We start from the raw sequence: 26,106 nt of genomic DNA, 5'->3' as shown, positions 1-26,106 counted from the left end.
ATTCCCACCACCTTCAGAGTGATCCCACCACCACCCGTCACATCTTCCCATCCCCACTCCTTTCCGCAGAGACCGCTCCCTCCGCAACTCCTTGATTCACTCATCCCTTCGACACTCCCCCGTACATTGTGCTTGGCTCCAGATTCCAGCACCTGTCCTCTCTTGGGTCTCACAGAAGGAGACGGAACAACACTGACATTGGCAACGACACACGGAACATCACTAGAACAACACACTGTGTGTAAAGAAGTGATTGCCAAAGTACACGTACATCAGATACACAAACTAAAACACATTGTCTCTTCACAGATAACTGTGTGATTCTTGCATTTACTATTTATATTTCACAAGTAAAGAATTTGGCAAATGCATCACATGCCTGTGTGACTTCTCAATGGAAAATAGTTGATAAAACCCAGGCCCTCAGCGCTTGGTGTCAATGCATTAAAACCACTGGAATTGACAAGAGTTCTGGTGTAGTAAGGAACTGCAGATGTTGGTCTAAACCGAAGATAGACACAAAATGCTGGAGTAACTCAGCGGGACAGGCAGCATCTGTGGAGCAGGAATGGGTGACGTTTCGGGTGGAGACCCTTCCTTCGTTCTGGTGTATCGGTGAAGGTAGCTGTAGTGATGAGCCTCTCTCTGGACACGCCCTCAATACCAATCTCTCTAAACATGCAGTAATATTGTCCCAATAACTGAATACTACATCCTAGTTCCACATTCAGAACCTCCTAAAAGTTGTTGATTAAAATAGTTTTAGTTTAGAGACAGTTTAGATCAGCCATGATTAGATAGCGGAGTAGACTTGATGGGCTGAACAGATTCATTCCTATGCTCTGAACACTTATGAGACACAGCATGGAAACAGGCCCTTTGGCCCACAGAGTCTGCATCAACCAGCGATCCCCACACTAACACTATCGACACACACTAGGGACAATTTACATTTGATACCAAGCCATGGAGTCATAGTCATAGAGTGACACAGTGTTGTCACAGGCCCTTCTGCCCAACTTGCCAACATGTCCCAGCTACACTAGTCTCACCTGCCAGCATCTGGTGAATATCCCTTCAGACCTGTCCTATTCATGTACCGGTCTAACTGTTTCTTTAATGTTGGTATAGTCCCAGCCTCAAGTACCTCCTCAACTATGTGGGTCAGGCAACACCTGTGGAGAACATGGATAGGTGACGTTTCACAAAGTGCTGGAGTAACTCAGCGGGTCAGGCAGCATCTGTGGAGAACATGGATAGGTGACGTTTCACAGAGTGCTGGAGTAACTCAGCGGGTCAGGCAGCATCTGTGGAGAGAAGGAATGGGTGACATTTGGCACTGGATGTATTCCTTCCGGTGGAGTTCTGACAACAACCAGCTCTCTAGTCTGCCGTGGGACGTAGGCTCTGAGATTCCAGTCATCATATTATTTCATCTCACAGTTTGCCCAAGCGAGAGCTCAAAGCAGCACACAATTAACTTATTGATTTTGGTAGAAATCCACTCGATCAGAGCAACGGTCTCATAAATTTCATTCTTACATCCGAGCAGGCAAAAAACAAAAAATATGTTGACCAATAAATCATAGCGCAAGGTTCCTTTGCCAACCTATTAAGTACACAGAACAAAAGCACCTCTGAATAAATAACTACCCAGCAGTGGCAGGGCTTTGAAAGATCAGAAAGCTTTCAAAAGCCTCACAGTTTGTGTAATGCCCAGGAGACAATCCTGATGGGGGATGGGTAGCTCGTTATAAACGACTCCTCCTCACGCTGACACAAATATCACTTCCAACATACAAATCCAATTAAAAAATTCATAAAATCTACCCCACCAAACGTGCAGTATCTCATAGAGCAGGGGAAATGTCTTGACATCGCAAGAGAAAGATACTGTGGCATCCAATTTATTATAGTGAAGGATTGTGTGGATGCATTTAAACATTTATTGCTCATTCACATCGAACTTGAAGCTTCCAAGTGGAGTGAAGTCACACAGCACAGAAACAGGCCCTTCGGCCCAACTCGTGCATGCTGACCAAGGTGCCCCATACACACTAGTCCCATCTACCTGTGTTGACCCCTATCTCTCAATCTTTCCTATCCACATAACTGTCCAAATGTCTTTTGTGGAAAATCACAATAGCATGTAGACATAGAAACAGGAAAGTAGACTATTATCTGAATGGTGGCCGATTAGGAAAAGGGGAGATGCAACGAGACCTGGGGGTCATGGTACACCAGTCATTGAAAGTAGGCATGCAGGTGCAGCAGGCAGTGAAGAAAGCGTGCATTAGGGTTATCCTTCTAAACTCCAGAGTGTACAAGCCCAGCCGCTCCATTCTCTCAGCATATGACAGTCCCGCCATCCCGGGAATTAACCTTGTAAACCAACGCTGCACTCCCTCAATAACAAAAATGTCCTTTCTCAAATTTAGAGACCAAAACTGCACACAATATTCCAAGTGGGGTCTCACCAGGGCTCTGTACAACTGCAGAAGGGCCTCTTTGCTCCTATACTCAACTCCTCTTGTTATGAAGTCCAACATGCCATTTGCTTTCTTCACTGCCTGCTGTACCTACATGCTTATTTTCATTGACTGATGAACAAGGACCCCCAGATCCCGATTCAGGGAAAGGTTCACATCAGAATGAAAAGTGAAAACCGGAGTGTAAAAATATCACGGTGATTGTTGCATTAACTTTTATGAAACACTTTTTAATGTTCTCTGTGAAGATATTCAGTGAGAGAGAAAGAGAGAGAAAGAGAGAGAGAGAGAGACAAGGAACTGCAGATGCGTGTAGGCTAGTGTTAGTGTACGGGGTGATCGCTGGTCGGCACACACTCGGTGGGCTGAAGGGCCTGTTTCCGCGCTGTATCTCTAAATAAATACTCAGAGGGTCAGGCAGCACCCGTGGACCCTTGGTCAGAGATTTTCAGAGACTTATTTCTGCATCTGATTGAAAGAAAAAATGAACTATGAATGTAGAAAAACAAAGAAATGTCTTTGAAAAACAGATTTGAGAAATGCAAATATCTTGTAAGCACTTTTATATAAACATTGCCGAGATTAAGAAACCTCCTTATTTTTTTCTTCTGGTGAAACCAACGACAGCAGTAATTATTAAAAGATTTTACCAGAGATTAAAAATTGCCCTGGGATAATAGTGGACTTTAGCTAAGAGTAGCAGCCTTGCATGCTTGGATCAACACCAAGTAATTCTGGCACTTGATCAAAGCTGATGGACATGAAATGGATCCGACAAAAATGCTGGCAGCAGGTTAGATCAGTGGTGTTGTTGTGAACCAGGGAACTGAGCAATCAGCTGCCTCCCTGTCTCCACCAACGTGAGCCATGTGGCTGGGCAACGTGAGGCATCTGCCCCACCCACCTCTTCATCATCTGCCAACACCTTCCACCCACAACAAGCAGGAAACCACAACAAAGTCAGGTCTTCCGTCTCGCATTCATCCTCTCCAGAGATGCTGCCTGTCCTGTTGAGTTACTCCAGCACTCTTGCTCAACTTACCTGCATTCCAGAGGGCCATTATTTTCAACAATAGCAGGCGGAATGACATTGTGACTGTAGTCACGTTGAAATAAAATATCATTGTTAACAATGGCCTCTGTTTTATTTTTGTAGCATCATCAGAGGAAGCATGATAGACTATAGCGTGGGCGAGAGAATGTAATAATAATAATAATAATAATAATAATAATAATTTATTTTATTGTCATTGCACATAAGTGCAACAAGATTTGGTCTGCAGCTTCCATCCGACGTCATAACTTAAATAACTAATAAAATTTAGATTTAGATCCCCCGAGAACATGGTTGTAAAAAGAACATTAAAACAGTAAAACAGTCAAAACAGTTCAAACAGACTAAAGTGCAGATGAGTCTGTGCGACGTGACCATCCGAGGGAGACAGTCCATGTAGTGTGATATAGTGTGGTGTGTATGGTATATAGCAGGGCTATAGTGTGGCGTGTATGGTATACAGCAAGGCTATAGTGTGGTGTGTATGGTATATAGCAAGGCTATAGTGTGGCGTGTATGGTATATAGCAGGGCTATAGTGCTACAGAGAATATAGTCAGGTGTGTATTGCAGCATTGTAAACAGCAAGAATGGAGCCTGATAGAGAGAATACTGACCCCCTTGCCCAACATATTCGGCACGTAAACATTAAATAGGATAGACACAAAAAGCTGGAGTAACTCAGCGGGACAGGCAGCATCTCTGGAGAGAAGGAATGCGTGACGTTTCGGGCTGAGAAGAAGGGTCTCGATCTGAAACATCACCCATTCCTTTTCTCCAGAGATACTGCCTGTCCAGCTGAGTTACTCCAGCATTTTGCGTCTATATTCAGTTTAAACCAGCATCTGCAGTTCCTTCCTACACATTAAATAGGACCCTGCATCAGTCTGAAGAAGGGTTTCGGCCCGAAACGTTGCCTATTTCCTTCGCTCCATAGATGCTGCCGCACCCACTGAGTTTCTCCAGCATTTTTGTTTACATTAAATAGGATGCTTCTAATATAAAATGTCTCTCTCTCTCTCTCTGTGTTGAAGAACATGAATCACTCAGTAAAACGGAGACAAGTCGTCCCATCTCACAAATCAAACATCTCCAATGCAACTGGCCAATGCAGACCGAGGCTCAGAAAAAGCATCTCCAATGTTTTACCATTGAGGCAGCATCTATGGAGCGAAGGAATAGGCAACGTTTCGGGTCGAGACCCTTCTTCAGACCCTCCTTACGTCTGAAGGTCATTTGGTGTTTCAATAGCTTTTGAAAAGGTAGTGTGAATGCGCAGAGTCTTTTACTGAGAGCAGGGGGGTGACGAACCAGGGGGTAACGGAGGACTCTGTGATTTACCGACTGTTCCCAGGGACACATTCAGAGACGGACATCGAGTGCTTCTGGAAGGTCATCAGCTCGTTGAAAGACGCACTTTGGTCTGCCCGAGCGTTGTTCACCACCCAGCAGAGCGAGATGTCCGTCAGGGAATGTTGCCGACTGGCCCGCTGCAAACTGCAGGAGTACGTGCTGAGGGACGCACTGAAGCTCGGTGCAGCCAACGCCAAGGCTCGGTGGGGGAGGGCCACAGTCTAGGGTCCTTCTGTTGCTGGACATGGGGGGCAGGGTATGGTGGAGATGCCCCTCAATACAAGGGAAGGGATATCTCTCCAGGGGGTCAGAGTGGCCAGGGGTGTTAGTTATAGTTTAGTTTTGTGTCACATGTACCGAGGTACAGTTATAGGCTAATATAGACACAAAATGCTGGAGCTCAGTGGGTCAAGAATCAAGAATCTATCTATCTCAGCCTTAAAAATATCCACTGACTTGGCCTCCACAGCCCTCTGTGGCAATGAATTCCACAGATTCACCACCCTCTGACTAAAGAAATTCCTCCTCATCTCCTTCCCAAAGGAACGTCCTTTAATTGTGTGGCCTCTAGTCCTAGACTCTCCCACTAGTGGAAACATCCTCTCCACATCCACTCTATCCAGGCCTTTCACTATTCTGTATGGTTCAATCAGGTCCTCCCCTCATTCTTCTAAACTCCAGCGAGTACAGGCCCAGTGCCGACCCAGTGCTCATCATATGTTAACCCACTCATTCCTGGGGTCGCTTGAGGAAGGTTCTTGACCCGAAACGACACCCATTCCCTCTCCCCAGAGATGTCCCACTGAGTTACTGCGGCATGTTGTGTCGATGTTCTAGAGCAGTGGTTCTCAACCTTTTTTCAGTGATGTACCCCCTGTGAAATATTTATTCAGCCAAGTACCACCTAACCAGCGCAAAAATATAGGCCTACATATATGTACCGAGGCCTATATTTTAAAATCTCACGTACCCCCCGGAGTGCCTTCACGTACCCCCAGGGGTACGCGTACCCCCATTTGAGAACCACTGTTCTAGAGAGTTCCTTTCACTGTGGCGTGGCCCGCTGAAGCAGCGCTGCCTGGAGACCGATGCTGACTGTGAGACATTGCAAGTGTGGAACGGGGAACGGTGGGAGTCGGTACTTTGGATATATTTTTTAAGGCCAACACTGTCAGCTTCAGTCCGGAGATACAGCAGGGCAGCTGACAATACCTCCCTGAGGCTGGCAGGTGACAAGCCTGACCTTTGTGGGGCATGACAGGGCAGGGCAATGTTTAAAGACCAGGAATGCAACATGTGAGCTGTCAGTCTGATCCCTGAGTTGAGGTCCCTGGGGCAGAGCTGAAGTGATCGACCTTCACTGTCCAGGCCAGAGTGACCTCCCTGTATCAGGGCACGCGCTCACAGACAGAAGCACCTGTGTGGTGACGGCCAACTGAGCCAAACGTTACTTCATGCATCAGGCTTCAACCCCGTGGAACCATTCAAACTAAAACACTTTTGTTCAATGGCATAAATCGGTGTGTGTGTGAGGGTGGGCCTCAGTCAGTACTGTGTACGGTGGTCAGTCACAGTGGTAGTAGCCCTGACCCATCCACACTCACTATCTTCCCCTTTGTATCTCCGACTGCAGGTTTGTAGGTTAAATGGGTTAGGTATAAACTGTAAATTGTCCCTAGTGTGTAGGATGGCGCTAGTGTACAGGGATCGCTGGTCAGCAGGGAATCAGTAGGCCAAAGGGCCTTTTCATGCACTGTATCTCTAAAGTCTAATGTCTACTGCACTGGAGTTTTGAATTGATTGTATCCAAGTTCTATCTCTCTCTCTCTCAACCCCATTCTCCTGCCTTCTCCCCATCACTCCTGAAACCCGTACTAATGAGGAACCTGCCAGCCTCCACTTTAAAAATACCCAATGACGACATCCACAGCCGTTGGTATAACCATATAACCATATAACAATTACAGCACGGAAACAGGCCAACTCGGCCCTTCTAGTCCGTGCCGAACACGTATTCTCCCCTAGTCCCATCTACCTGCACTCAGACCATAACCCTCCATTCCTTTCCCGTCCATATACCTATCCAATTTATTTTTAAATGATAAAATCGAACCTGCCTCCAACCACTTCCACTGGAAGCTCATTCCACACAGCTACCACTCGCTGAGTAAAGAAGTTCCCCCTCATGTTACCCCTAAACTTCTGTACCTTAATTCTCAAGTCATGTCCTCTTGTTTGAATCTTCCCTACTCTCAATGGGAAAAGCTTATCCACGTCAACGGTTTAGAGGAGTTTAGAGGTATTTAGATTGTGTTGGGCAGGTTATTTGATATCTGGTTTTCCTGGCCACTTTGTATCGTCAAAACTTAGATTCTTAATGAATTACAACATCTAATTCAATTTGACATCCTGTTATTTCAACTCAGCACATTACTCAAATCCAATCATTCTTCTTATTACACCCACAGCTTATTACATAAAGGACAAAATGAGAACAACACTTTTATGGTGTATCTGAGAGAAGACTCAGCGGGTCAGGCAGCATCTGTGGAGAACATGGATAGGTGACGTTTCACAGAGTGCTGGAGTAACTCAACGGGTCAGGCAGCATCTGTGGAGAACATGGATAGGTGACGTTTCACAGAGTGCTGGAGTAACTCAGCGGGTCAGGCAGCATCTGTGGAGAACATGGATAGGTGACGTTTCACAGAGTGCTGGAGTAACTCAACGGGTCAGGCAGCATCTGCGGAGAACATGGATCTCCTCACATTGAGACCTTGAGATTATAATTAAAATATTTAATATTTTAATATTAATATTCAGTGAACTCGTGCCTGTTCACTGTGCACGACAAACTACAGGACACACGTTGATTCACTTCTACAAAAACACATGTAAAAACTTCTCCCCTTCCATCTCACCAGAAAAATACTCAACAACTGAACAGTGACTGGAAGTGAATGCAACAATGCCAAGGTACATGATGTCACGTAAGGTGCAGAGCAGAGGGACGGAGATTGGAACAAGAGTTCACAGTTGACTCTCAGGAGCGATCATTACACCTCCCTCTCCTCCCACTCAATGGGAACATTGACCCAGTTTCTCTCCAGATACTTCCCGCTCTGTAATTCACCACCAGATCACGCACCACTTGGGCAAAGCACAGAGACGGCAAACTGGACACAAGAGTTGCAGATGCTGTAACTGGAACAAAGCCATCTACCCCCGTCAAGCAGCATCATTGGGGACAACACCACACTCTCAAACATTAAAAAATAAACTCTATTCATAATCAAAAGATACATACAAAAGAAAAACACATTCTCAGTGCGTCTCTTCATTCAGCATTGTACCCAGTAGTTTAGTGAATTTAGAAGGATGAGTGGGGATCTTATAGAAACATATAAAATTCTTGAGGGATTGGACACGTTAGAGGCAGGAAACATGTTCCCCATGTTGGGGGAGTCCAGAACCAGGGGTCACACAGTTTACGAACAAGGGGTCGGCCATTTAGAACTGTGATGAAGACAAACTTTTTCACCCAGAGAGTTGTGATTCTGTGGAATTCTCTATCACAGAAGGCAGTGGAGGCCAATTCACTGGATGTGTTCAGGAGAGAGTTAGATTTAGCTCTTAAGGCTAACTTAGCTCTTAGCTCAAGGGATATGGGGAAAAAGCAGGAACGGGGTACTGATTCTGGATGATCAGCCATGATCACATTGAATGGCGGTGCTGGTTCGAGGGGCCGAATGGCCTACTCCTGCGCCTATTTTCTATGTTTCTAGTGTAGTATGATGGCACTTTGCTTCACACGAGTTCCATGCTATCCCACTTTCTCATCCACTCCCTACACACTAGGGGGCAATTTACAGAGGGGCCAATTAACCTACAAACCCGCACGTCTTTGGGGCGTGGGAGGAAACCAGAGCACCCGGAGGAAACCCACGTGGTCACTGGGAGAACGTGCAAACTCCACACGGACAGACAGCAGCAGAGGTCAGGATCGAACCTGGATCACTGGCACTGTGAGGCAGCAGCTCTACCCGCTGCGACACTGTGCCGCCCACATTAACATTAATGTGAACATTACCTGCGAATCCCCCGTCCAGTTTCGAATGAACGGCATCTAACTTCAGAATGATCGCTGGAGATAACTGCTTGAAGTTAATTCCACTTTTATTGGATTTACGTAGGAAATAAGTTACTGTGCAATCCATCCTGTAGCCTGTTGTGTTGCGAGACCATTTGTTTTAATTAATGAAACCATCTTCTTTGTACTGTTCTCAAGTGTATGAATAATTCAGGAGCATGATAGACCCACTGAGGACTATAAAATTATCAACCATTTCAACTGAATTCCCCAGGAAGGCAGAGAATGAATAACTGTCAGGATTTATCAGCACAACTTGGAATTAGGTCAGCTTAAATATTTCATTATTTATCACCATCTACCTTGAATGGAGAAGTACCTTCTAACTCACTAATGTGTTGCCAGTGTATGTTACAGCAAGGCTACATGTTGAGACCCACCAGGGCTCAATAATACATCAAATCTGCAGTAAAATGCCGCATGCCACGGAAACATCACCATGTGCATTCACATTTGTCAGAGTTCCACACAGGTAACTCAAAGATTATACCCGAGGAGCAGAACAGAACACAAAGAAAACAGAGATTCTTTGCCTCGAACAATCTTGAGCCCTGTTCTTTCTGACGGGTGAATAAAGACTCTATTGTAAATAATTTAATACAGGTTAAATTCACAGAGCTGGCTCGCATTCGCCTGTGGCCACAATGCTTCAAATGGTAAATTTGAAATTGCAATCCTCGTGCTGCTTCAGTTTGAGACCGAGCCTTAATGTTGATAGTTGGCGGGAGTCTAATTAGAGGAGTGATGTGGGGACTGTGGGATTAAAATAGCTCCTCAGTAGTGCAGACACAAAGTGCTGGAGTAACTAAGCGGGTCGGGCAGCATCTGTGGAGAACATGGATAGGTGACGTTTCACAGAGTGCTGGAGTAACTCAGCAGGTCAGGGCAGCATCTGTGGAGAACATGGATAGGTGACGTTTCACAGAGTGCTGGAGTAACTCAGCGGGTCAGGCAGCATCTCTGGATAGAAGGAATGGGTGACGTTTTGGGTCGAGACCCTTCTTCAGACTTCTTCAGACTCTGAGACTGAAGAGGGTCTCGACCCAAATCGTCACCCGCTCCTTCTCTCCAGAGATGCTGCCTGAGCCGCTGAGTCACTCCAGCACTTTGTGTCTACCACAGAGGCAGAGGATAAACCACAGTTTCCCTCTCATGGCAACAAATGCTTCACAAATGTGAGATTTGCCACAAAACACAACAGTGCCTGGTGGATTTCTAGATGTGCTGGGAATGAACCAATGAAAGAATTGGAATCTAAAAACATGAAAGGTTGTTGACTATTTTGTACATAAACTATAATCTAATGCCACATGGATTTCCCCACGGTGATTATTATTCAGCTACCTATATCACTGAATTCCCAGACATGCATCTTTGTAAGGATGAAATTAAATCATGCATAAGATGCAGGTACAGATGAGGTTGGTCTGGGCAGGTTGGGCTGATGGGCCTGATGTCACTCTGTCACTGATGTCACTCACGTGTTTCTAGCTTCAGGTTCCTGGGAGTCAACATCTCCGATGACCTCTCTTGGACCCACAATACCTCAACTCTGATCAAGATGGCTCACCAGCGTCTCTTCTTCCTGAGGAGACTGAAGAAGGTCCATCTGTCTCCTCAGATCCTGGTGAACTTCTACCGCTGCACCATCGAGAGCATCCTTACCAACTGCATCACAGTATGGTATGGCAACTGCTCTGTCTCCGACCGGAAGGCATTGCAGAGGGTGGTGAAAATTGCCCAACGCATCACCGATTCCTCGCTCCCCTCCATTGAGTCTGTCCAAAGCAAGCGTTGTCTGCGGAGGGCGCTCAGCATCGCCAAGGACTGCTCTCACCCCAACCATGGACAGTTTACCCTCCTACCATCCGGGAGGCGCTACAGGTCTCTCCGTTGCCGAACCAGCAGGTCCAGGAACAGCTTCTTCCCGGCGGCTGTCACTCTACTCAACAACGTACCTCGGTGACTGCCAATCACCCCCCCAACCCCCCGGACACTTATTATCACTTATTATTATTTATTCAAATCATTTGCTATGTCGCTCTTCCAGGGAGATGCTAAATGCATTTCGTTGTCTCTATACTGTACACTGACAATGACAATTAAAATTGAATCTGAATCTGAATCTGAGGTGTCACGGTGGTGCAGCGGTAGAGTTGCTGCCTCACAGCGCCACACACCCAGGTTCGATCCTGATTACAGGTGCTGTCTGTATGGAGTTTGCACGTTCTCCCCGTGACCTGAATGGAATTTTCTTCGGCTGCTCCGGTTTCCTCCCACACTCCAAAGACGTGCAGGTTTGTCGGCAAATTGGTTTTGATAAAATTGTAAATTGTCCCTAGTGTGTGTAGGATAGTGCTAGTGTGCGGGGATCGCTGGTCGGTGCCGACTCGCTGGGCAGAAGGGCCTGTTTCCATGCTGCATATCTAAACTAAACATCACAACATTACCAAGACAACCGCAGTATGGGACTCACCACAGACGGCGGTGGAGGCCAAGTCAATGGATATTTTTAAGGCAAAGATAGATAGATTCTTGATTAGTACAGGTGTCAGGGGTTATGGGAAGAAGGCAGGAGAATGGGGTTAGGAGGAAGATCAATGTTGGGCGAGTCCAGAACCAGGGGTCACCGTCTTAGAATAAAGGGGAGGCCATTTAAGACTGAGGTGAGAAAACACTTTTTCACCCAGAGAGTTGTGAATTTGTGGAATTCCCTGCCACAGAGGGCAGTGGAGGCCAAATCACTGGATGGATTTAAGAGAGAGTTAGATAGAGCTCTAGAGGCTAGTGGAATCAAGGGATATGGGGAAAAGGCAGGCACGGGTTATTGATTGGGGACGATCAGCTATGATCATATTGAATGGCGGTGCTGGCTTGAAGAGCCGAATGGCCTCCTCCTGCACTTATTTTCTATGTTTCTATGTTTCTATCAGCCATGATTGAATGGTGGAGTAGACGATGGGCTGAATGGCCTAATTCTGCTCCTATCACATATGACCTTATGTTGATACAAATCCAAGACAAATGGGTGGAGGATGGAGAAGATAGATGTCTGGGTGAATAGTCACCACCACCATGTTACTTACTGCAGCCATCTTCATCACTGTGGTCTCCACAATCATTGTCTCCATCACATTGCCACTGTGCGGGGATACAGGTGCATTCGCCAAAGGCACTCACGGCACAGGTGAAGTGGTTCCTGCCGCACGAACACTCGCTGCCTCCTGACCCCGTCACACCTGCACACAAACACAAACGACACGTCAGTCTTCACCAAGATCAAACTCTTCATCAGCTCCACAGCCGACACCAAGAGCAGCCCTTGCACTTGGTTTATTCCCAGCCTGCTCAGTATAGACATAGAAACATAGGCAATAGGTACAAGGAGTAGGCCATTCGGCCCTTCGAGCCAGCAATGCCATTCAATGTGATCATGGCTGATCATCCCCAATCAGTACCCCATTCCTGCCTTCTCCCCATATCCCCTGACTCCGCTATCTTTATGAGCCCTACCCAGCTCTCTCTTGAAAGTATCCAGAGAACCGGCCTCCACCGCTCTCTGAGGCAGAGAATTCCACAGACTCACAACTCTGTGAGAAAAAGTGTTTCCTCGTCTCCGTTCTAAATAGCTTACCCCTTATTCTTAAACTGTGGCCCCTGGTTCTGGACTCCCCCAACATCGGGAACATGTTTCCTGCCTCTTTTATTGCAACTCTTTGCCTTCTGCCATCCAGCCAACTCACTATCCGTGCTAGTATCTTCCCTTTAATACCATGGGCTCTCATCTTCCCGAGCGGCACCTTATTGACGGCCTTCTGAAAATACCCAGTGCAGGCAGGTGGGACTAGTGTAGCTGGGACATTGTCTCAGCTTTTCTCCAGAGATGCTGCCTGGCCCGCTGTCACTCCAGCGTTTTGTGTCTTTCTTAATTTAAACCAGCATCTGCAGTTCCTCCCTACACTGACCAGAAATATCGTGCTTTGAAACAGCCTCTACTGCAAAGAAAACTGCTTTTGCCTAATATTCATCATATTAAATTCTTAGGGGATTCAAAATCATTATTAACATAAAATGCTATTCAGCAAAGTAAAGAAAGAATAGCTCTGTTATTGTAAGCAATGCATTAAAGGTTTAATGGGGCAGAGAGTATTTCTTCATTAAATTTTATGTACTGAAATATTGAAACCTCGTGATGTCATTTAGACTGTGAACTAGAGGCATGGATATAGTGTGTGCAGCTACCATGTTGTTGCAATTCTCTCTAATTCCTGAGGCGTTGAGACAATTTGTTGTTGCGGCACGGTGGTGCAGCGGTAGAGTTGCTGCCTCACAGCGCCAGAGACACGGTTCCATCCTGACTACGGGTGCTGTCTGTACGGAGTTTGTACGTTCTCCCCGTGACCCCGTAGGTTTTCGGTTTCCTTCCATACAAGTATGTAGGTTAATTGGCTTGGTATAGATGTAAATTGTCCCCAGTGTGTGTAGGATTGTGTTAGTGTGCGGGGATCTCCAAACAAAATTAAACTAATCTAGGTCAGTCCCAGCAAAGCTGTGGAGATCGCGATGTGGGATTTTTGCCATAAATGCTTTGTAAGAGATAAATGATGTGGCTTTTATTCCATTTTCTGTAAAATATCATGGCACCAGAAGTGTTGCATAGTTGCCTTTCAAAAGGAATTTGATAACCAGAGAGCTGTTGTAAAAGTTGGTTCCCATCTGGTATGAAGATTACCAAAGTTTTACTAAGCGTTGAGACGGAAGGACATTTAACTCTGCTGTGTAAATTGTCCTCCACTTTACTTGACAAGGAATAATTTAAGAACACGATTAAATATAAATCACGGAAGTGCTGTAAAGTGTAGCAGCCCAGCCATCGTTTACCTTTCCTGTAACTAAATCACCAGTACTTCACGAGTGGTGCGATTCCGACAATCTTTCAGTGACACACACACACCACATTCTTCACTGGAATCACAGCGGAATGATCAGCGCAGGCAGATGGCTTGGCAATATCTTTTTTTTTTAATGCTCACGTTTCATTTGAATGTTGTCCACATAACAAAAGAACATCTATTTTTCATCACAACTTCCTGCCTGGAGGATCGTGAATAAATCACACACAAGCTGGCTCACCGCGCAATGACATTAATATCCCCCGCATCAAATCACTAGCATCGACCCAAAGGGGGAAACTTCAGCCAGGACCCAGGCACCACTTTTAGACAGGCCCAGTGAGTCCGCACAGCCCCCTCCCCCCCCCCCCCCCGACTACACCAGTACTACCCTACACACTGGGGACATTAGTCATATAGTACTTGGGCAAGTGGAACATTACAGGCAGGGTGAAGATAGATTCAAAATCCTAGAAGCGGAATTTAGAAAAAGGATAAAGAATAAATAGCCCAGGAAAGGCAACGGCAAATGAGGCCAAAGTGAGAAAAACATCAAAGAGGCAAAAATGAAAAATGTTTTGACTTAACATGATAAAGAGTAGATGATAAAAATCAAAATAAAGGGTTAAATAATTAATGTTTCAGTAATGTAATATAGTAGTGTGGTGATAATAGACAATAGGTGCAGGAATAGAGGCCATTCGGCCCTTCGAGCCAGCACCGCCATTCAATGTGATCATGGCTGATCATCCCCAATCAGTACCCCATATCTCCTGACTCCGCTATCTTTAAGAGCCCTATCTAACTCTCTCTTGAAAGTAGTGTCACCTTGTCGTGGTGGTGAAGCTTGTGTGGACCTGAGATCCTGAGAGCGATGCCGTCTGGAGCTACGCTCCTGGTAGGGCCACCCATGGCGGTAAGGTCGAGGGGGAGGTCTCTGACAAAGAGCAATCCAACGAAGACCTCAACGGTGGAACATGCGGAGGACGATGGCTGACCTTAGTGGAGCGTCACAACGGCTGGGAAGGCGGATGAAGGCTGCGGCAGAAAAGGGTCTCCGGTCGTCTTGGACTCCATGCCACTGGATCCTGACCCAGATCTGTCAAGGACCGTGGGGTGGCTGTTGCTGCACCAGTCTCCCCACGTTAAGCAAAGTCACGCACGGGCATCCTCCATGAGGGGACAGTCATACTCGTTTCCAGTAACCGCGATATGAGTGTAGTGCAGGATGGGACGGGATCAGTAGACCAGTGTATCATAAGTGATAGGAGCAGAATTAGGCCATTCGACCCATCACGTCTACGCTGTCATTCCATCGTGGGTGAGAGACATCACTGAGGCTGGTCAGACTGGGACAGAAGGGAACAGAGAGACACAGATATTGGCGGGGTTATTTATAGGTCACCAAATGGACATTCTGTCATTGGGCGTGGCGTATAACAGGACATTTGAGGAGAGTGTAACAGGAGTAGTGCAGTGACCACAGGGATCGTTCGTCGACATGTTCACCGGATGAGACTAATTAACAGATATACGCTGAAGGACGACTTCATGGAGGGGGGGTGGATATGTTCCACATCACTATGTTGAGGAATCACAAAGGATAATAGTTGGTTTACAATCACATGTCGTGCAATTGTTGATAATCTTGGTGTAAATGGAGCTCAGGGCAGAGTGACTATAAAATGGTATTATTTAGGAGTTGTAAACTGATATAGTACAATCCAAAACTGGGGATGAAATCTAAACCAGGCAAGACGTTAACATCCGCAGCTAACTGGAAAAACACATTGCTAATCATTTGTCCAGACTAGGTGTGAGTGTGTGTGCGAGTGTGTGTGTGTCTGTGCAAGAGTGTGTGTGTGTGAGTGTGTGTGTGTATGCGAGTGAGTGTGTGTGAGTGTGTGTGCGAGAGAGCGTGTGTGTGCAAGAGTGTGTGTGTGAGAGTGAGTGTGTGTGCGATTGTGAGAGTGAGTGTGTGTGTGTGTGAGAGAGTGTGTGTGAGAGTGAGTGTGTGTGAGTGTGTGTGTGCAAGTGAGTGCGTGTGCGAGTGAGTGTGTGTGCGAGAGAGCGTGTGTGTCTGTGCAAGAGTGTGTGTGTGTGAGTGTGTGTGAGAGTGAGTGTGTGTCTGTGCAAGAGTGAGTGTGTGTGAGTGTGTGTGTATGCGAGTGTGTGTGTGTGAGTGTGTGTGAGAGAGAGTGTGTGTGTGTGTGTGTGTGTGAGAGAGAGTGTGTGTGTGTGTGTGTGTGTGAGCGTGTTTGCGAGTGTGTGTGAGAGTGAGTGTGTGTCTGTGCAAGAGTGAGTGTGTGTGAGTGTGTGTGTATGCGAGTGTGTGTGTGTGAGTGTGTGTGAGAGAGAGTGTGTGTGTGTGTGTGTGTGTGAGCGTGTTTGCGAGTGTGTGTGAGAGTGAGTGTGTGCAGACTTGATGGGCCGAATGGTCGCTGGGAGAAGGCAACACTACCACACAGCCCAATGTTGTAAGCTGATAGAAAAATACCTTCAATATTTTATGTTGGACCGTGTGTTTTTAATGAATCACTGAGGCTTCTGAATATTAATTCCATATTTAGTGTGAAAGGCCATCTCCATGACACTCAATTCCTTTGATTCCGTTCAAAATGAGAAGTGCAGAGTTAAATATTTGCAGAGTTGACATCAATGTCAGCGTCGTGCTCATGGCCAGGGGGTTGGAAGGATTCTGATGCACTTTTAGTAATCATTAAATGTATCAGCAAGATATTACTGGCTCTCTCCCAGTCACAGGCAGCTTGGAATAATAATACACTAATTACAGGAGGGGGACACAAGATGCTGGAGTGATTCAGCGGGACAGGCAGCATCTCTGGAGAGAAGGAACAGGTGACATTTCGGGTCGAGACCCTTCCTCAGACTGTGAGTCAGGGGAGAAGGAGACAGAGACAGAAACTGCTCTCCTCAAAGTCCTCAACGACCTCCTCACCTCTGCTGACACTGGTTCCCTCAACATCCTCATCCTCCTCGACCTGAGCGCAGCCTTCGATACAGTGAACCATAACATCCTGCTCACCAGACTCAAGGACCTCGGCATTGAAGGCTCTGCACTCAGCTGGCTCCGTTCCTACCTTTCCAACAGATCCCACTTCATCTCTCTCCACAACCACACCTCTGCTACAGCCGCAGTCACTCAAGGCGTTCCCCAAGGCTCCGTACTCGGCCCCCTCCTCTTCATCATCTACATCCTCCCCCTTGGTCAGATACTCCGCCACTTCAATCTGGACTTCCACTGTTACGCTGATGACACCCAGATTTACCTTGGCACCAAATCCCCCCACAACCCCCCCCCTCTCCCATATCAACTCCTGTTTGTCAGCAATAAAAACCTGGATGCAACATAATTTCCTCAAACTCAACAGCGATAAGACAGAATTTCTCCTCATAGGCTCCAAAGCCACACTTAGCAAAATCAATAACCCCACTCTCACCATCGACGGCACCACTGTCTCCCCATCTCCCCAGGCCCGCAACCTTGGCGTGATCTTTGATTCCACCCTCTCCCTTGAGCCTCACATACGCCATGTCATTAAAACCTCCTTCTTTCATCTCCGCAACATCGCCAAACTCAGACCCTCTCTCACACCGCCTGCTGCTGAAAGACTCATCCATGCCTTCATCTCCTCCCGACTGGACTATTGCAACTCACTTCTCCTTGGCATCAGCTCCACCTACATCAACCGACTCCAACTGGTCCAGAACGCAGCCGCCCGACTCATCACCCACACCAAATCCTGGCATCACATCACTCCAGTCCTCAAAAAACTTCACTGGCTTCCCGTCTCCCACCGGATCACCTACAAAATCCTGGTCCTCACCTACAAAGCCCTCCACCATCTGGCCCCCACATATCTCATTGACCTCCTCTCCCCCTACCAACCCTCACGGTCCCTCAGATCCACATCAGCCGGTCTCCTCTCCATCCACAAGTCCAACCTCCGCAGTTTTGGGGACAGAGCCTTCTCCAGGGCAGCCCCCAGGCTCTGGAACTCCCTCCCCCAACTGATCCGCAATTCCGTGTCCCTCCCCATCTTCCAGTCCCGCCTCAAGACCCATCTCTTCACCTCTGCCTATCCTTAGTCCCACGTCCCCGTCCCTTTTCATCTGTGCATTAATTGCCTCATGCTGTGTTTTGTATTGAATTCTGTCTTTACTTTGTGTACTAGTCATGTCTCTACTATTTATTTAATTCCCCTTACATGTTTTTCCTATACATGCTCAATTTTTGTAAGGTGTCCTTGAGACTCTTGAAAGGCGCCCATAAATAAAATGTATTATTATTATTATAAGGAAGGGCAAGGTGTGAAAATGAGACATCAAAATAGATGGTAATCAAGGAAAATGTAGAATTGTTAGCTCGGAGTATTTGCTGTTGCTTCCTACAGTCAGTACAGAGGCCACCATAGGATAGGTTATTATTGTCACGTGCATCAGGAAACAATGAAAAGCTTTTTGTTGCGTGATATCCAGTCAACGGAAAGACTATACATGATTACAATCCATAACAGGTCATCGGAGTTCCCTCCACAACTCCCCCCTTCCCACCCAAACCAGCTGTCACAAAACTAGGAGATAGCTACGATCTTCTAGTTTTGACCTTATTCCAGGTGCGACAGAGGTTCACCTGCATCTCCTCCAACATCATTTATTGCATCCGCTGCTCTAGATGTCAGCTGATCTACATCGGTGAGACCAAGCGTAGGCTTGGCGATCGCTTCGCCCAACACCTCCGCTCGGTCCGCAATAACCAACCTGATCTCCCGGTGGCTCAGCTCTTCAACTCCCACTCCCATTCCGAATCCGACCTTTCTGTCCTGGGCCTCCTCCATGGCTAGAGTGAGGACCACCGTAAATTGGACGAGCAGAACCTCATATTTCACTTGGGGCAGTTTACACCCCAGCGGTATGAACATTGACTTCTCCAATTTCAGGTAGTCCCTGCTTTCTCCTCCCCTTCCCAGCTCTCCCACAGCCCACTGGCTCCACCTCTTCCTTTCTTCTCCCTCCACCCATCACCGTCACATCAGTCTGAAGAAGGGTTTTGACCCGAAATGTCGCCTATTCCTTCGCTCCATAGATCCAGCCTCACCCGCTGAGTTTCTCCAGCATTTTTGTCTACCTTCGATTTTCCAGCATCTGCAGTTCTTTCTTAAACAGATAGCTACGATCGTTCAGTTGGTTTGTTCAGGCATTAGAAACAACTTATCAGACAGATACACCATGAAACAGGCCCTTCGGCCCATTGAGTCCACGCTGACCATCAAACACCGTTTACACTAATCTAATCCAATGTTATTCTCCCAACGCCGCCCAGATTCTGCCACTCGGGACAATTTACATCAGCCAATGAATCTGCAAACCATCTTTGGGATGTGGGAGGAAACTGGAGCACATGGAAGAAACCCACACGGTCACATGGGGCAGGTGGGACTAGTGTAGCTGGGACATGTTGGCCAGCATGGGAAAGTTGGGCCAAAGGGCCTGTTTCCGTGCTGTGTGAATCTATGACGCTAGGGGTATCAGGGTGGTGCAGCGGGTGGAGCTGCTGCCTCACAGCGCCAGAGGCCCAGGTTCTCTCAGTCGGTGTGCCATCATTACCAGCTGCTGCCAAGCATCACCCATCAACAGGGCATCATTATTCCCAGGTGTCCACCTGTCCAGCCGCCAATCACAGAGATAGATGATGAAGGGCAGGTGAGCAGCGAGCATCATAAACATGTGTACACAATCCAACGATGCGACTCTGTGCAAGGAATGCTAATCAGCCGAGTTCTTTAAATGTACCGCTGTCTCTAAAACAGATTCACCATGGATATGTACTGAAGAAATGTAACACATCTAACACAACGATGAAGGTGCCAGCTCACCGCGACTGTCTGCACTGTCTGTCTCTAATGATAGAGAGAAACTACGACCATTTGACAAGCAACCTCACACATGGAGCTGTTACTGTAAATTGGGTGTATTAATAATTTGGAAGAGATTAGGGGCGGTACGGTGGCGCAGCGGTAGAGACCCGGGTTCGATCCTGACTACGGGTGCTGCCTGTGCGGAGTTCGTACGTTCTCCCTGTGACCGCGTGGGTTTTCTCCGGGATCTCGTTTCCTTCCACACTTCAAAGACGTGCAGGTTTGAAGGTTAATTGGCTTAGGTAAAATTGTAAATTCTCCTAGTGTGTGTAGGACAGTGTTAATGTGCGTGGATCGCTGGTCGGCACAGACTCTGTGGGCCGAAGGGCCTGTTTCCTTGCTGTATCTCTAAACTAAACTCAAATGTAGGTAGCATAATTTTGCAGATGACACAAATTAAATTGGTGGCGTAGTGAACCGCGAGGAGAATTGTCTAGGCTTACGACAGCGTGTGGATCAGTTGAGAAAGAGGATGAGAGAACGGCAGAAGAACTTAACACAACATCAGCCATGATCACATTGGCCTCCTCCTGCACCTATTTTCTATGTTTCTATGTAACGTGCACAGTGTTACATCTTGGCTTGGATGAGGGGGAACCTCATTGAAACTTAGCGAATATAGAAAGGCTTGGATAGAGTGGATGAGGAGCGGATGTTTCCACTGGTGGGAGAGTCTAGATTCTTGATTAGTACGGGTGTCAGAGGATATGGGGAGAAGGCAGGAGAATGGGGTTAGGAGGGAGAGATAGATCAGCCATGAATGAATGGCGGACTAATTCCCCAATCAAGAATCTGTCTATCTCTGCCTTAAATATATCCACTGACTTGGCCTCCACAGCCGTCTGTGGCAATGAGTTCTTCAGAGTAACCACATTCTGACTAAAGAACCTCACCTTTCTAAAAGAGCGCCCTTTAATTCTGAGGCTTTGACTCCTGGTCCTAAACTCTCCCACTAGTGGAAACATCCTCTCCACATGCATTCTATCCACAGTACGTCTTTTATTATTCTGTAAGTTTCAATGAGGAGGCCCCTCATCCTTCTAAACTCCAGCGAGTACAGGCCCAGTGCCGTCAAACGCTCATCATAGGTTAACCCACTCATTCCTGGGATCATTCTTGTAAACCTCGTCTGGACCCTCTCCAGAGACGGCACATCCTTCCTTAGTGGCCACATTTGCTCACAGTACTTTGCTCAGTCCAATATCACAGCTCAGACCCAAGCTAACACCAGGGTTACAAGCTGATGGGACCCACGGGAGGTGGGATTTCAAAACCAATGCCCCGCATTTCACTGCTTTTACATCTAAATTAAAACCAGATTCAGTCATTTGACATAATTTAGAGCTGGCATTTCATTACCAATCATTTTAAATTGGTGATGAATGTGCATCCATACTGTGCAGTAAATGGTGAACGATATCTTGCTCCTTGATGAAGATCAATGCCTGTCTACTACACTCATCACTGTACTGGCCGCAACATTAACCTCTGTGTGGAGTTGGGGACAGTTGTGTGTCCCAATGTACAATGACAAGATAGACACAAAATGCTGGAGTAACTCAGCGGGACAGGCAGCATCTCTGGAGTGAAGGAATGGGTGACGTTTCGGGTCGAGATCGAGACATTTCTTCAGACTCAACCCGAAACGTCACCCATTCCTTCACTCCAGAGATGCTGCCTGTCCCGCTGACTTACTCCAGCTTTATGTGTCTATCTTCAGTTTAAACTGGCATCTGCAGTTCCTTCTTAAACAAGTGAAAATATTTTCCTGCTCAACATTATTGTGGTCCCTGATTCACATATTAAACCGTTCCACCATTCTACTTTTACCTGTAACATCTTATATCCTCTACGTGGGAAGTGAAACTGAGACAGAGACTTACCGCCTGTTCAGAGTGATCTACAGCCAACATATCTACACCCACACACACCTACACACACCTCCACACACACACCTACACCCACACACCTACACCTCACACACCTACAAGAATAAGGGGTAAGTCATTTAGTTTGGAGATGAGGAAACACTTTTTCACACAGAGAGTTGTGAGTCTGTGGAATTCTCTGCCTCAGAGGGCGGTGGAGGCAGGTTCTCTGGATGCTTTCAAGAGAGAGCTAGATAGGGCTCTTAAAGATAGCGGAGTCAGGGGATATGGGGAGAAGGCAGGAACGGGGTACTGATTGGGGATGATCAGCCTCGAAGGGCCGAATGGCCTACTCCTGCACCTATTGTCTATTGTCTATATACCCCACACACCTACACACACACACACACACCTACACACACACACATCTCCAGCCCACACCGTTCCGACACATGGTTATAATTTGCCAATGATGTCAGCATATCACCAGTCGATTATCATCTTGAGCGGATTTATTGTGTATTAATTTCAATGAAATCGGAGTAACAGCGTTTAAAATGCAGCTGCTGGAGGCGTGAGGCTTTTGCGGAGATATTGTGTTGCATCTGACTGCGCGTGCAGGCTTCTCCCTGCACGGTGGCCTGATGGGTCCTGGATTATATCAGGATGAAATGCCCAGGATGGAGAGAGGTGATTCCCTTGGTCAATGGGATCTCTGTTCCCTCCCTCACACAGTTCTCATCCTCACGCCTGATGGGTGGAATATCGGAGAAATAGACCGATGGCAAGTCACGTCCGGACATGAGGCATTGGAGGGATGATCAGCAAATAGGCACGGAGCCAGTCCCAGCCAGGTTCACTAAATGAAGCAGGAACATGCAAGTCTCTTCAGAGTTTCCTCAAACGGCCGCTTGGAGCAGCAGAGATGTAACACACAGATGGCGAGGTCCTCCAGTTACATACAACCGGTACCGATCTGCCCTTCCTTGGATGTACTAAGTGTTTGAAGCAATGACATCAATACTCATTCCAGAACAGGCGGCCAATACCAATACATCGCTGCATTGTAAGGGTAAACGTGGACCCGCAACCTTGCTGTTCATCGCGGTGTGTGTCTGTATCATCTTGGCTTTGCACCGTGTGAATTTCAGACAGCGTTTCCCCCGCTTGCCCTGTCCCCTGGCTGGTGAAGGAAGTGCGTGTGTATGAGTTCCACTCTCGCCAGTCCCCGTTCCAGTTGCCGGTTCTTCAGGCGATTGCCGGCAACTTGACAGTGGGACAGGCCCATCATGACCTTATATATTCCCAGGAGATCACCTCTCATCCTCCTGCGCGCTGAAGAACATAATCCCAGTCTCCCAGCCCCTCCCTGTAGCTCAGGCTCTCGAGTCCTGGCAACATCTGCCCACCTCCACTTTGCTATCCAAACCCTGCCAGGTTTTCTGCACATGTACTTAAACAAATATTAATTTAATAATATTCCAGATAGTGGAAGAACTAATGAGGTTCAGATTATATTTCAAGTGCCAGGGCTTGAAGGTTTAAAGATTCGTAAATTGGATATTAAAATATTAGGAAGATGTAAACTATTGTTAAATATTATTGTGTGGTTATTTTAGTTGAAGCCACTGGAGATGTAATAAAGAATCTCCAATGCTGACATTTCCAGCCTCATGTATTTCTCCAAAGCTAGAGGTTTCGGGTGAAGAGTGGGTGGAGAGGTGCCTAAATCCCAGCTGATTGTGATATACATTTCCTTGCGTTCCCAAATACGTTGACCCTAATTAAAGGGGTGATTTGAAAGATGCGGAGAGAACTGGAGACGGCAGCTGTCGGCAGCAACGCCTCGACCATCGGCTCAGATCCTTGTGTTTTATGGGTGACATTCATCTCCTGCGGAGAATTCCCTCGGTTACTGAGAGTTACTGAGAGTTGAAGAGCCCCATTAACAAGTTGCAGGTGTGTCCTGTGTTTGCAAATCTGGTGAGCACTTGCAATGAATTACATAATAAATCAAACCATCTTGTGTCCTAATAGAAGAGAATTGTGTAAAACAAAAGCTTTTGTTCGAGCCTCATTAATGGGTGATATTGGTGGAGTTTGATCATTCTCCCTGTGATCGCGTGGGTTTCCTCCGGGTGTTCCGGCTTCTTCGCACATTGCAAAGTCGTGCAGGTTGATAGGTTAGTTAATCCCATGCTCTTTAGGCTAAACTGCAATGGGTTATATTGGTGGACTGCTTGTAAACAGCCTGAATGAGGCAGCGGTCTATGCTGTCATTGCTAGCTGCTGCGTCATGTAGCAGATGTAGAAAGCAACACTAAGCAGCATGGCTGCAAGTCAAAGGTGATGTCTCTAGACCTCTGTCTCCACATCACTTCACAGGTAGAGATCCTGGGAACTTACATAGAAACATAGAAACATAGAAAATAGGTGCAGGAGTAGGCCATTCGGCCCTTCGAGCCTGCACCGCCATTCAATATGATCATGGCTGATCATCTAACTCAGTATCCTGTACCTGCCTTCTCTCCATACTCCCAGATCCCCTTAGCCACAAGGGCCACATCTAACTTACCTCAGATAGAAGAGTTGTATTCCTAATGCCCTGATCAATATTTATCCACAAATCAATGTCAGTCAGAAGAAATGTGCGGGAAGGAACTGCAGATGCTGGTTTACACCAAAGATCGACACAAAATGCTGGAGTAACTCAGCGGGACAGGCAGTATCTCTGGAGAGAAGGAATGGGTGACGTTTCGGGTCTGAAGAAGGGTCTCGACCCGAAACGTCACCAATCCTTTTACTCCAGAGATGCTGCCTGTCCCGCTGAGTTACTCCAGCATTTTGTGTCTGTCTTCAGTCAGAAGAAACATAGAAACATAGAAAATAGGTGCTGGAGTATATTGGCCATTCGGCCCTTCGAGCCAGCACCGCCATTCAATACGATCATGGCTGATCATCCAGAATCAGTACCCCGTTCCTGCTTTTTCCCCATATCCATTGATTCCGTTAGCCCTAAGAGCTAAATCTAACTCTCACTTGAAAACATACAGTGAATCGGCCTCCACTGCCCTCTGTGGCAGAGAATTCCACAGATTCACAACTCTCTGGGTGAAAAAAAATGTCCTCATCTCAGTCCTAAATGGCCTACCCCTTATTCTTAAACTGTGACCCTGGTTCTGGACTCCCCCAACATGGGAACATGTTTCCTGCACACATTGAGTTTAAAGGGTTTTGTGGGAGCCTCCAGCAGAGCCTTGTAGTTGCTACTTTCCCCACACCACGTACAGTTGCTACATTTCAAAAGTGCTTCCTCAAGCACTTTGCGATGTGTTAAGGTCATAAATAGTGCTTGATTAATTCAAGCCTTTCTTCTGCCCATCAGTAATAACCACTTGGCAAGTCATTCTACCCGCTGGTGAAAGCACCGAGCCAATGTTGGCACAACTCCCATGTTTAACCTGATTAGCATGAGAAAAGCCAACAGGCAAATCTAAAGTATAAATCTAAAGCAAGAACATCATTAAAAAAATCTAAAGCGCTTGTCTGTGACCGAGTCACTGCGTTGGGCAGGAGTGTATGTACTTGAAACAATGCACACACCGGCAACTTCAGTTACTTAACAGAGAGAGAAGTCTCCTTCATGACTGTACATCAGTCAGACACTTCAGCAGAGAATTCATCTTTCATCTCAGCCTCACCCACTCTGCACGTTGATATAGATCTCTCCCCCTCCCTCCCCATCCGAATAGTTCCCCAACTCAGGTCAGACCCTGTCTGAAGAATGGCCTCGACCCGAAACATCACCCATTCCTTCTAACCACAGATGCTGCCTGACCCGCTGAGTTACTCCAGCACTCTGTGAAACGTCACCTATCCATGTTCTCCACAGATGCTGCCTGACCCGCTGAGTTACTCCAGCACTCTGTGAAACGTCACCTATCCATGTTCTCCACAGATGCTGCCTGACCCGCTGAGTTACTCCAGCACTCTGTGAAACGTCACCTATCCATGTTCTCCACAGATGCTGCCTGACCCGCTGAGTTACTCCAGCACTCTGTGTCCTTTTTTCATTTGGATGTGTTTCAACTTGGTCCGTTTCTGCTGCTGTGTGAGGAGGGGATGGGAACATTTCCCCGACTCACATCTTCATATCGCCAGACATTGTTCACGCCGCCCCTCCCTCGTCACGACAATTCAGCGGGTTGGAGCCAGATGGCAAAGCAATGCTTTGAAGTTTCACAATGAGTGGAATTTTTATTGCCAGTTCTTCTGACCACTGGTAACGGTTGAGAGAGGATGGAGCCGGGCTGCAGCTTGTTACAATCGCAATGTTGTTGGCAATGTTCATCAGCGAACATG

General features: G+C 46.9%; 1 protein-coding gene across 4 annotated transcripts in view; it reads right to left on the bottom strand.

The window, feature by feature from the left end:
- The window catches only part of lrp4 (LDL receptor related protein 4), a 203,954-nt gene that overhangs the window by 106,236 nt on the left and 71,612 nt on the right, over nt 1-26,106 (bottom strand). For all 4 annotated transcript variants that reach the window (XM_033038628.1, XM_033038629.1, XM_033038630.1 and 1 more), the window contains exon 2: nt 12,132-12,284. In XM_033038628.1, coding sequence (XP_032894519.1) covers nt 12,132-12,284 — 153 coding nt within the window. The remainder of the gene's footprint in view (nt 1-12,131; nt 12,285-26,106) is intronic.

Source organism: Amblyraja radiata, chromosome 20 (assembly GCF_010909765.2).
Source record: "Amblyraja radiata isolate CabotCenter1 chromosome 20, sAmbRad1.1.pri, whole genome shotgun sequence".
In the NCBI taxonomy this organism is placed as follows: Eukaryota; Metazoa; Chordata; class Chondrichthyes; order Rajiformes; family Rajidae; genus Amblyraja; species Amblyraja radiata.
The sequence above is the reverse complement of the archived record's forward strand: the minus strand, read 5'-3'. Positions and strand labels throughout refer to the sequence as shown.